Raw genomic sequence first — 13971 nt, 5'->3', positions numbered from 1 at the left:
AATTTTAATACACACCCATTTTTAAAAAATCAACTTGGTCGTCAATAAAATGCAATCGTCTTAATTTTGCAAAAAAACAGTGACAATTACGGTTACACTTGAACGCGGTAAACACTTTTATTTTCGCAGTCGTGTAAAAACAAACGACTTTACTAAATTAACATATCATCAGAAAATTATTTCGTCGGGACAGTGTCCTCCCCTTCCATCCTGAGCACGCGAAACCCATATAATTTAAGTTGTTTCTGCGCTGTGGCTAAGGTTATTCTGGTTATTCTTAGGCTATTCTGCAGGCGGTGCAAGTAGAAAGTTGGCCGACTACCGTTTTCCAGGACACTGGACGATAATCATCATCAATGAGAAATCATGCGGCCATAAGCGACCGATATACGTGCATGTATAAATCCACAACACGTAGTGTGTTGATGGTCACCGGCGGACTTATGACTTTCTCGATAATTTGGACCGCACTGTATGCAAGCAAAAGCGAACGATGACCGCCAAAAAAAAAACCTATATAGATACATAATGTACATATATACAGCACACGTGTATCTTATGAGCCGTACTCACGCACTAGGTGAGCGTATAACCTGATCGTAACTATTATGCTTAACCGTCTAACCGCTATTACACGCGGTGACGTGTAAAGTACTTAAATAAATAATTACAAGGTGCGTTCGTCGTGGCATTGCCTATTGTAAACTTTGGAAGACCTCGCCGTATCATTACTCGTTTATTTATTTATATTCGTCTAAGAACGGTGTTTTTTGAAGTTCTCACAATACTCGTGCGCTCGACCGCGTGGAAAGTGGAAATTAAACAAATACCTATACAAATTATTACAGCGATTCCCACTGTCTGTGTGTGTGTGATCCAAGTTAATATGAAGAAAACAACGTAACCTTAAAATATTGTTGTTGTCGTTATTATTTTCAATTATCGCGAGGAACTACTATGCCGGCGAGGAGTGCGTATATAACATTATAATACAATATATTATTATTGTATTGTGTATTTCGTGACCGAGTCATTTAGCCATACCACTATGAGCCTGTATAGCTGTTGCACCGGGAACATCTGCGACGGCGGCTTCTGTAGTGAATACTATAATGGAGTACAAAATCGTCCTGATTTTTACGACTCATTGCCCGTCTTTATTTATTTGTTTATTTTTTTGTCAAACAACAACAAGTCCCTACTAACGCGTGTCTCCTGGTTCTGTCACGACTGACTTGTGTACGTACAATACCGTTTATTGTGCGAGAAAACTCTTTGTAAAATACAAAAAAATAATAAAAAATAATAATATACCTACAATCGCTGTAATTTCACGGGTCCCATCTGGTGACTTACGCGGATTCGGATCGACTATAATTGAATATGTCGAGACTGAAGCGGTTTTTAACGAACACCGAGCCGGTAAAACTTACTAGTATGACTAGAAAAATAAACGGTTAGGTTAAGCCGGATGTATTGTAGTTAAACACAATTTAATTTATAACCTACTTGGACCGACTTAGACCGATAATTTTTTATCTTAAGCGCTGTATGCAAATCATAATAAATCATAAATTAATCATGAGGATCACGAGGGGATGGACGATCGCCTCTATCGTACTTCATCGTCTCAAAACCACCATTGTCCTTACGTTAAGTGATACGTCGTGGCTTTGGAAATGTTCAGGAGACATATTTTAAAGTTTAAAAAAAAATCATCAAGTAAAGTATGAAGGTTTTATGACTTTTTATTATACCAATCAATGTTATAAGAAAATAAGAGTTTATAATTACTTGGTTTACTTTTGCGGCGAAGAACTTTTTTTCTACTTTTGAAAGATCTTACGAGGAGGAGGAGAACTTTTCGAAGTGAGTATTTCAAAATAGAGCTTGTTTCGATATGGAACGATTTTTAATTTAAAGTGTACGACGTGATGAATGTATTATTGTATTATTGAATGTATTATTTGTTTTTTTTTTTGGCTACACAATACAAATCGATTGTTTGCCTTCTCTTTGATTCGGTTTATCATAATATTATCGTAAACGTTGTTATGGCTTTATCTATTATAGATTTTATTATATGGACGGAAGCGACTACAAGAGAGTTGTAGAGTATTCGGCGCTACTGAACAATAATTGTTGTAATTAAAATTCAGAAAAACCAGGATTTTTTTGTATGAGTTATTCCACGCGATTTCATATGAACTGCAAGTTAACCTTTTCCGTTCGTTTATTTGTGACTGTTGTTCGTTATTTTTTTTTCTCACTAATTACCGGCTTTTAATTGCTTCGCTCTCGTATATTTTTCGAATATGTACGTTTGTTCATGAAATTGCATTCTTCTACACGGTGATATTTTCAAACCAATAAACATTACTTTCTATAGTCGCTTGTAACTGTTAAAACGTATCGACGGAGCTTTGCAGCAAGAAGGCTTAGTCTTTATTTTCTCGCCCATTTTAGTCACACGGTTCAAAAGCTTTGGTCATATTAAAATCATATCAAAATATTTCTTAATATTGACTTAATTTAGATTAATTATTGACAGAAAGTTTAAATGAAAACTTAACTTAACTAAAGAGAAATATTACTGATGTATTTATTAATTTATATGTATTTTGTTTGCCAATAAGCGGTAGTAGTAATTTGGCCAAAAGAAAATTGAGAAAGTATTCACTTTCGGTCAACAATAGGCAATGGACATAAATTATAACAACTTTTGCGAGAATCAATAGGTGTATACAAGTGATTTTTATACATTTTTATAGAAAAGCCAAGTACAAATTATGTTTTAAATGTGTTCTTATGGGCGAAGCTCAACAGTTTTCTTCGACATTTCTTTCATAAATTGTGAAACAAATACAAATATAAAAATATAAAAAAATTAAATTAGCGAACGCTTTATGGTCAGAAACTTTTTTTTTGAAAACACTGCCAACAAATTGTATTATTATTGTTTAAAGTTCTCACGACTTATTATAGACAACAATCTCACGTTTTCCGCAGTCGTACTCACTTATATTATTATTATTGTTAATTTAAAAACATGGTCACCACAAATTATGTACCTGTGTGTTAATAATATGGACCATGGAAACAAACGACAAGGACCGAGCGTTAATGGGCCTACCGTTTCAATTATTTTTTTTCTCTCTCTCACAGAGTCTTGCTAGACGGTCAGCTGAAAAAAATATTGCTGACAAACGTGTCGCCGAACCGCCCATTGTTAATTATAACTGTGGACACTTTTAACCTATATTATTATTATTATTAATGTTGTTTCCGATTTTAATCTGACGAAATTACCACCACGTGCCGGATCGTTTCGGCATCACGTGACATTTATCATATTGATATAAATTATACATATACATACTACATTAAGAGTGCGTACGCCAGGTGCTGATTTTTAAAAAAAAAGTCGATTTCAATATTAAATTTTATAATATTTAAAAAATATATTTTGTATTACTATTGTTTTCGACCAAGCCGCTACGTTGCGTTGGTTCATAATATAATGTGTAATTATCATTATTGCGAAACGCCTAGGCACCGTGCATGGTCAGACGTGAAAAAATACAAGCAAAGAAATTCATCATTTTAATGTGTACAGAAAGAAAAACGCACACAACCGCACAGACAGTGTGAAAAAAGTGATGAAATTCGGTCGAACGTGTGCAAGTGCTATAATAATAATACATAATTTCTGACAACTAGACTGTGTTGGTAAAATATGTTTATCATGGTATGTGTTATGTTTTATGAGTTGATCTAAACAATCGTCTTACGGTCATGATGAATTTCGGCCCGAGCCAAAATAGACTTTAAATACAACTTAAGAAATTATTTGAAAAAAAAAATGTAAAAACCTAGTCAATTAAGTTACTGGAAAACCGAATATGTGTTAACCCGTAAACGGTGTTAAATTAGAATTTTTTATTTTCATAACTAAGTACAATCAATATGTTGTGATGGTGTAGAGGACAGTTATTACGATGATTATGTTTAGGGTAACTTAAAAAGAACAAACAAATATTATCGCCAATAGCAGCACATAGGAGATAAAATAAATTATATTTGTTTTGGGAACCATCAGAAGGTAGTGGTAATTTGGAGATGGAGTTTAGAGTCTCTGAAAAACGAGTGGATTTTCAAGTGATTTTCCGAAAGGTTTGAAATGTTTTCAGACTATTTTTAAAATGCAATTTTTCAATAGATGATCTATTTCCGGTGACAATGACCACGTTTGTTGATCCGTTAAAAATAACCGTGGAAATCCGAACTCCCAGAACTGTGACGGACATCTGCCGTGGCTTCTGTTGATTTTGTGAAAATACAGAAAACCTCACCGATTATCATTTACCTCGTCCAAGACTTGAATGTCATATAGGTATAGTATAATGTGGTTCGACTTTGAAAACCAAACAGGGCGGGTTAAATACATTATCATCGACCTTTTGACGGTACTAAATTATTATTTATTATTGTGCGTTGGATTTCGGATGACACTTGGTTTTTTTTTTATTATAAAATATCTGTCCTCAAATTAATTTTATTATATACTTCCGGTGTGATTTTCACAAGCGCCCATCAGAAGATTACGGGAGGTCGGTTTTATAAAAAAAAATCTAACTATATATACAGTCATTAATCCATCTATAGTCGGGTTGCAATACCTAAATCACGACCAAGTGTCTACGGTTGAATAATTTTCTCCCGGTAACCGCGTACGCCCACTATAATGATAATATCATTATCGTTATTTTAATTTAATTTCTTTTCCCATTTGTGAGTGCACGCCGGAAGGACTATCGAGACAAGTGTTTTGATGAATACTATATATATATATATATATATATATATAAAATATAAATATTTAACCTAATATTTGCGTTCCAACTTGATGAAGCACGAGCAACGTCCACGACAACAATAATATTATTATACAAACAGAATCAAACTGGTAAAAGTAAAACTGTTTTAAACGTTAATTTTTCCCCATATGGATTGATTATAAATTATAAACCGTGTACTTTCGTTTCGACTCTCACTTTCTGGTTAATATATATGTACAATATGTATCTATTTAATACATAATATTTCGTTGCACGTTTTTCCATATATGCGGTGTATTAAGGCCTCGAGGATGTTGCACCGGGATCGTGCAGAGCACACAACACTGTGATAATATTTATTTCAAAATGTATATATATATTATATATTATTGATGGATCGCGCAATTATTTTTTAATCATTGTACAAAAGACACGCGTGAGTATTGGATTTGGAGAGAAAAAATCGTGTGTAAGTACAAATTTAGGCTGTTATTATTGTAACAATCGCGTTGACTTTTCGAGTGGTAGATACTGGTCGAAGAAAATGTGTTGTCCATTGTACAGAGCATGTGCTGTGATTCACTTCGGTGACAGACCTGTCTTGAGAAATGAGAATACAATCAATCACGGAGTAACAACTAATGCATTTTGTTGGTTCGTTTGTGAAACGATAGAAACGCCGAGATCAATAAAATACAGGCGCATCTGATCTCGATACGATTCAAAGTAGTTCACAGACCTCCAATTCCAAAATGTATGTATTGTGTGACCACCGCAGCAATCGAGTACAGGTATTTTAAGTAGGTACGTGAAGTCATCGATTCGTTTTCCCAGTTTAATTCACGTCCAGCAAGCGAGTCATAGTAATCGGTTCGGAACGACAATCAGATAGATCTGTTTTTCGTTGAAAATGGTCATGGAAAAAATCATCTATATTTGGATGCGACAAACAGTAAAATTCGGGCTATTACTCACAAAGGCATTACAACACGTATTTACGCTCATCAATAATATTGTAGAAAGTGGCATTAAAGATTTTTTTTTTTATAGTCCTGGAAAATTGTTAAAACGTAAATTTTTATCTGGATGTTGTTCCAAACCCTTCAATTTCTTAAATACATTTGTGACCACGTGTTATACATGCCTACATGTAGACATGATTTAAAATTTAAATAGTATATTATAAACAGCCATATAAGTAAGAATGATCGTTCAAGTGGACTTATAAGACAGTTCTTGTAATTTCTAAACGATTTCGGATACCTTGCGGTTGACAAAAATAATGTACCTACGCCCTAATGGCCGGTGAGTCATTTTCTATGTGTATTCAGTGGTGTGAATGGAATGTGTCTTATGCGGGTCTTGCAAAATATGGAATTATTAAATTTAACTTAAAACCCGTCTTGTTTCAAATTCGTACGATATTTAAATTTTGTAATTAAAAGAGGTCATTTAATTATGACGAGTTTTATAAAACGAATATTGGTAAGTTCATTTCATTTTGCACACAACCAAGTTAAACACTTTTTCTTTTTTTATCTCAAGTGTGCTGAGGGTAGGACTTTTGCTTGTCTACTTAAAAATGTCTAAATTTTAAAAGTGAAAACACCATTTTCGGCTTGATTGTTGAATATAAAGCAATTAATTCGATGGCTCTCGTCTGTCTGAAAACTAAGTAACTGTCAACATAGCTTTAATACCATATGGTAATGGTCGACTGTTGTGCACCACACCATGCTCAATGTTCATAATTTCAGTCTTTTAAACAAATTAGCTAGCCAGTTTATTTTGGTTTTGTTCAGTTTGTAACTTTCCCTCGAGCCGAATCCTCTGTTTCCAACGAATTTAATAGATTACATTTTTGAAGTTAATCTAAACTAAATTAAACTGAGCTGAAAAACATTTCGAAAGTAATTATCGTTTGCATCAACAATCCAATAGGTGTTATGCGACTTTGGTTTTCTTGTTCATACAAAATCAAAATTTATATTATGTAGCCAAATATCAAATTTCCAACTGCAGTTTTAGTTATCGGTTTTGGTTATAAGCCGCTTTACATAGAGATAGTAATACCACATATCTATGATTTAACTGATGTAGGCTTAGGTCTAGCATATCTAGACGATTTGTGTGCATATATAACTCTCTTATGTAATTATTATTATTACTGATATAAAAATAAGTCGTGCGCGCTTGTTCCTTACCGTCTGTGTATGTTGAGCGTTAGTCGTTATTATCCTCATAATATCATATCAGAGTATTAAAAATATATTCTCCTTTCTAATTGAATTAATAATTGTCCTGTAACACAATCCAAGTGACGACCGCAGTGCACAAGCGGTTCATTGCAATAATAAAAACTACTACATACAACAGTAATAATGGGTTTTCCTTTTTTTCAGAGACTTAAACGCTCGGTTTTGTAAACAGACACAACCAAATACATAATACTACAACGACGGGTAATGCGTTTTGCGGTTTTAAAACGTTCGGTTTAACCGAGGATAACAGCCGAGGTATATAATTATTATTATTTTTTTGTATTACAAACTCATGGCGATGATTTGCTGGGTTTGGTTTTTTTGGCCGCTTCCGAAACACAAGAAAATCTAACAATATTACAAACGGATCTTAGGTACAAAATCGTATATAACGGTCCGGCGAATGTGAAAGTTTTGTCTCGCCGCGCCGTTAAGGACAACGCGTGCTCAACTATACATATACACCGTAAATGCATTATATATTGTGTGTAATATATTATAATACATGCTAAAGTAGCAGTTTTTTACCAGTTTTGTCGCCGAACCGTGTTTTTTTCTCTTTCCATTGTTTCAAGCGAATTGTACACATTTACTATGGTTTAGGTTAGGTAGCACGACTGAATGACGCAGTTTCCTATATTTACACATAATAATAATAATATAGTATTCATCTAATTGTAACAGAGTTAAATTAAAATCGCCTATTATGGTATTTAGATTCAATTTATTTTGATTACTGTTGAAAACATATGGCTGGTAAAATAGCATTTGAGTCGTGGCCGGTTTATACTAATGATAAGATTTCACAACATAGGCGCAATTTCAATTTTTAACTTACGGCGGCTGGACATTGTTTTTTAATTACATATATAAGTAAATATATTTTTATATTTTAAAATTATACACATAACCTAATTTTTTTGGTGGGGCTATGTCTAGCATTGGGGGGGCTAAGCCCACCCTAGCCCCCCCCCCGTATTTGCGCCTATGATTGACAAGTGAAAATTTAAGATATGTTAAAGTATATTTTGTTTTTATATTTTTAAAGAGATGATGTTTATAAACATACTACATGTGTAATTAAATGAGTAATTGTTGTCTAAATGTTACAATTATTTCAAATTTATACCAAAGTGCATAAAGAAATACAACTAATACACAGCGTATACTATTTTTAATGACTACACCGTTGTTATATCCAAAAGTGTGAGATGATTACTGATTGAGACGTTCAAAATATCTTTTTATTGGGACAAAAAATAATTAACTTGGGTGCCAATACATATAATCATTGAAAACGCGTTAAATGCTTTATCGAGACCGAACAGACCACACAGCGACTCCATCGATCCTAATCGAAGCGTGCGAGCACGATGTTATATTATTATTTACTACAGTATTGGTCGAATTAATGAGCCGTGTAAAGCTATATATGTATATATTACTATGTTTAACGCATATTGTTTTATAGTAATATCGATTTTAGTATACTTATAATATCAAAGGTGGCATAAACTGAGAATCGGGAACTATATAATTGTTCTATTAAACAAAGTTATAAGTTGTCTGAGATCAATGAAATTTATAAAGAGACGATATATAATATAATAAAAATAATTAAATTATTTTCCTCTCAAATGGACTCGAGTGAACTCGGCGAAATAATATTGTTCCTTTTCAGTGTCTTGAGAAAGTTAATAAAAACCGTTATTTTGTCCACCCTTAATCCCATTTATTGACCAATTATTAGAAAAATCAAACAAATCGCTGTGGCATGGCCTAACGGTTTCAATAATACAGTTAGTATGGAGAAGTATCAACTATCAATCGATCACATAGTTTTGAACATATCTACTTGACCTTTAGTTTTCTAATGTCTAAAATAGAAGCCATAAAGAAACGAATGTTCTACTTGTGTATAACCAATATTATAGGTCTTCTAGACTGTATAGACAATACTCCTTCGACACAAGACAACGATTTCACCTGTCAGACTCACTGCTACAATTAATACTACCATAGATGCCAGATGGCAAACATTTTTTTTTACTTAATTTCAAATTCATAAACGAAACCGGATAGAAAAAAAACTGTACTAAGCGAGTGACCAAAATAAAAATAAAATACATAGAAATACAATGTATTGTTTCAACATATGGCGGGCTTCACAACAGTTTTGTTGAAATTCCCTTTTAGCTCAACCGGTATTATTTATAGCACACACAAGACTTACACTATTTGTAATGACAACTAATCGATAAAAACAAATATTATATAGAAAAAGTCGTTTTCCCGCACGTCATCGATTATGTAAGAAAATGTTAACTTGCATAAAATAAAAACACTGTCGTTAAAATATTATCTCATTTGTGTGTACGTTTTGAACATTAAACGTACGACATTATATTATGTGAAAACGCCCAAGGCCGTCATCTGGTCTACTTGTTATGTTTTCGCCAATATAACGTGATGTCACGCCAATAGTGTTAATAATAATAAAAAAAAAAGTGAGAAAAATCATAAAACACTTGTACTCTTGTAAAAGTTGTTTGCCATTACAGCTGTTGTGTATAAAAACCGAACCAAACTTGTCTCGTGGACGCGTGACCGGGTTAGGTTAACACATTCACGGTACCTCGGGTAAGCAATAAAGTTTTTTAGACTTGGACTTATGCACGTTTCGGGACATTATCCGAGTTTTTACCGTAATAATTTATCAAAAAATCGGATTTCAAAACCGACGGCGGTAGTCCGATTTGGATCCTTCAAGGCGACGCGCCAAAAAAAACCGTACATACATAATATTATTATAGAATTAGGTTCGAGTAACCGCGCCAGATTATAAAAATATATTATTCATTACTACCGCAACGGGTGGAACAAATTTTTAAGCGATTTGATTAAAAAACAAAAAACCTCCGTTTTTCTAAACAATCGAAGAACGCGTTATTGTTTTGTAGTACCCTTCAAGAGGTCTTGACATGACACCGGTAAAGCCGGACCTGAGCGCGTTCTAGTCGCACATGTACATATAAATACGGCCATCGGTTTCAGACGTCAATATGATATTATAATATGTTTTTTGAACGTGAAATTTCATCTACGAGAGAGAATAGAAAAAAAAAAACGAACAATTAATTCAATCGCACGGGTGTTACGGTTATAATTCATACACAAGTACGGTCACCGTGTTGTCACGCGGCGTTCAGGTCTGTCGCCACCGGTGAAATACGCGAGACACATCGCCCCGCGTGCCGCTGATAATTTACCGAAAATATCACTTTGTCAGCTTCTTAGATAACCGAAATTAAAAAAAAAAAGTCAAAAAACAAAAACGCCGAACCCTCGTCAACGTCACTGCTCGATTTACATAACCGTACGCAGAAAATAACTGATGGAATTAATGGAATTTTAGTGCTTCAGAGCGTGAAAAATGAATTAATTTTCCACTATCGGTGACCTACCCTCTTTGTACAAAAAAAAAAAAAAAAAATAAACAAAAAACATTACACGAGAATATAACGCGAAGGTAAAATATTATAATTACATAACTCAGATTTTCGCAGTAGGACGGAGCGCATAAATTATACAAGTTTTTTTTCTTTAGAGTTTTAGCTTTAGGTACTTAAATATAGAGCTCATATAATTGTTATGTGCTCCAGAAAATTGATAAAAATTTGTTTTCAAAAAACATTTTTTTCGCTATGTACTTTTCATATTTTCTAACTAATTCCAGTAGATTTATCAAGTTGCATAATTTGTACCTACTTAATTCAATTTAACCGTCTTCTGACTTACAACTTTCAAAAATAAACCTATTAAGTATAATATATTTTACCGAAGATTTGAACAAAAGGCTCTGGGAAACAGAACGCTTTGAAAAAAAGTTGACAATCGTAACTTTTCAAGGATTTTTTATTTTTTTTGAACTTGTTACTTAGTTAACAATGTTACATTTAAGTAAACAATTACATGAATTACATGCCGGTTTTAAAAATGTCAAAACCTGATGTTGGCCCTTCCAAGCCACAGGTGGTGTTTACATAATAATTTTAAAATACCTAAAAAAACGTTTTCGTTTTCAAGCAACTCCTCAATGTCTCAACAAAACAATCGATTTTCTATCTCAAACAAAATTTCACATAACTTTTTCATTCTAAATATTATTATAGTAGATGGACAATAATATAATATAATAATAGATGGATAGTTAGAATTGAAGACTTGGTTATGATGTCTTATAATAGAGCGTACTATTAATTTATCACTAACGCGCTACCAAACAAGTAAAAGTGTTCACTATTATGATTAATTATCAATAGATTGTTATCCTAATATTAAATATATATTTTGTATATTACCATCACGGGACCGTGTGGGTACTATTAATCATTTAAACGGTGTTACATTTAACATTTTTTATTCGTTATTTTTTTAATATACGTGCATACATTTTTTTCCATTTGCAACAGGTGGGTAGGTATTTTCAAGGACAGCTGCGCACAATACGAATGAATCATTTGACAAGAACATTACTTTGATCTCTGGCTACTTTGAGGTCAGAATACCGATACAAGAATAAATGAGCAAATACGCAAGACCAATAGTTTTCCCGAATCTGAGTCAGCGCTATTAATTGCGGTTATAGCAAGTAAAAGGCTTTAGATAAAATCATTGTCCGTTAGTTTTCATAAATTAATTTTATTATATATGAATATCATTTAAATAATTTAAGCGTTTGCCTGAAAACGTTGAAACGTTTCCCAAGCAATTATTTTGTACATAACACGACGATGAATTCGTATTATTCATTTGACAAAATATACAAATACACCTAGTTTCTAGACAGTTATAAATTATAATATTATATGCAAATACATTTGTCATCAGAGTTAAGTTGCTTGGTATTCGTTAGAAGTATTTTTCAGTTTGTATTTTCATTATTGAAAAAACAGATTTTTAGAGGTTAATAGGCTTTGGGTTACAACTCGTGAGATAAGTTCGTGTACTTCTATATAAAGGATAAAAATGATAACGTTGGAATGCAATAATTGTCAAGACCCAGAAGTCGGTGGAAAATGGCATTACAACAGCTATAATGTAATATTATTTGACGATTTCATATTTTGTTGGACAATATAGAATATCCTGGATTGATTTAAGAGCTAAAACGGTGAAGAATCGCCACCATGAAGAACCTCTCTCGACCTCGTAGCACGTGAGGCTATGCCAACCGGGCCACATGATGGAACGTGGATTTCTTCATGTAATACAATTCGTCATACCGAGCATAGATGTATTAATGTTAAATGAAGAAGACGTGAGGAAAAATTACCAATTATATTTCGACATTTGAATTGTTTATTAATTTAAAAATTATTGTAAATACATATATTTAAAGACACAGCTGCGTTTTGCGAATACCTAAAACCTAAACTGGGTTTTCTAAAATTATCAACTACTTGAAAAACTCGAGATAGGTCTGTAAATTTAATTGGAGCAACCTAAAAAGCAACCCTAAAATAATGTAACAGTATGATTTATAGAGTTATAAAAAATTGTGTCACGTGACTTGAACATGTTAAGTACATAACTAGTAAGACAAAATATTGATAATTAATAATGACCTTTTTTGACCTTCTGTACGCTGTAGTATACCTGACATATTTTTAGTATTTGTATAACAAAACCTGTAATTTTAGTGCTAAAACAAATTTTAGTGATACTAACATCAAAATCTTTAGAGAAAATTCTCTCCAAAAAACATTTTTTTTTTTGTGTAATATTAATATTGCTAAATTGGTGAAGCCATTGTTTAACATGTTAGAGGCTAATATGCTTTTTAATTGTGGGAGATATTTAAATGGTTTCCTGTTGATGGAGATGAATATTGAACACTGTCACCGTCAACAGTGTAAGGCCCTGCCGCGTGTATATTTGACAAATTGAGTAAAAAAAAGCAAATCTCGATTTTTGGTTGAAACATTATTAATAAAAAAAAATCTCCCAGTTAATTTTTAAAAGTTATTTTCGTCAATCCGTGTGTTTCTGTGATAAATGGAAACTTTAAATTATGGGGGTTTCCAAAAGTTATGGACCTAAGTATGAGCTTGTCCTTATTTTACTCAAACATCAAAAGTACAAAAGCTTAGTAAATGGTTAGGACTTGTGGACGTACCTGAGGCGTGCACGCTAACGGCGTTCAACACAAAGGCCACGATCGACAAGAGCAGCATTAACGACACGTCCCGTCCGCGTCGCCGCCAACACCACCGGCGTCTCGGCCGGCCGAGCTTCGACATGTCGCACTGGGATCGCACTATAATCGACTTACGATGGACGCACCCGCAGCTGGTCACAGGCGTATCGCGGCGTCACGACAATAAGTAATAATAATTAGCGCATTAAAAAAACACACACACACACAGGCGTGCACGAACACATACACAAACATACACGACACAGACACCGAGCGCGTAGTCGTACGATCACATCGTGTTCCTCGATGGCGTCCGTTCACTTCGCGCGGCGTGCCACCGTCAACTGACTACGGCTCGCCGGTGTCCGCCGCGTGGACGCCGGCCAACCGGTGTAGTCGGTCACGCCGTACATAGCTTACGGGCAAGGGGGGTCTGGATGGGTGGAGGGGGACAAAACAAATTAGCAATCTATCACGGATAAGGAGGATAGGAGAGAAGCGACAGAAGAATAATATTCGAAATTGTCGTAACACGCTTATTATAATATAATAATATACTGGGTGATGGTTAATCATGGCCCAGCCAGTATCTTACATTATATTAGATTTGTTAAAATTATTTTTTTTTTTATAATTTTATAGTTAATAGTTAGCCCAACATTTGGTACATTTT

The 13971-nt window shown here is 33.7% G+C and overlaps 1 protein-coding gene across 1 annotated transcript in view; it reads right to left on the bottom strand.

Moving 5' to 3' along the window:
• The window catches only part of LOC126834722 (sushi, von Willebrand factor type A, EGF and pentraxin domain-containing protein 1), a 48392-nt gene extending 34751 nt beyond the window's left edge, over positions 1-13641 (bottom strand). Inside the window, exon 1 of the mRNA XM_050566848.1 lies at positions 13278-13641. Within this exon, the coding sequence (XP_050422805.1) occupies positions 13278-13401 (124 nt within the window). The 5' untranslated portion in view covers positions 13402-13641. The remainder of the gene's footprint in view (positions 1-13277) is intronic.
• Between the last annotated feature and the right edge of the window lie 330 nt (positions 13642-13971).

The sequence above is a fragment of the Adelges cooleyi genome, unplaced genomic scaffold (genome assembly GCF_023614345.1).
Source record: "Adelges cooleyi isolate 19-005CV unplaced genomic scaffold, UGA_ACOO_1.1 ACOO_flye_CR_arks_rails_tigmint_CR_PRNA_21, whole genome shotgun sequence".
Lineage (NCBI taxonomy): Eukaryota > Metazoa > Arthropoda > Insecta > Hemiptera > Adelgidae > Adelges > Adelges cooleyi.
This window is presented reverse-complemented; position numbering and strand designations above follow the sequence as displayed.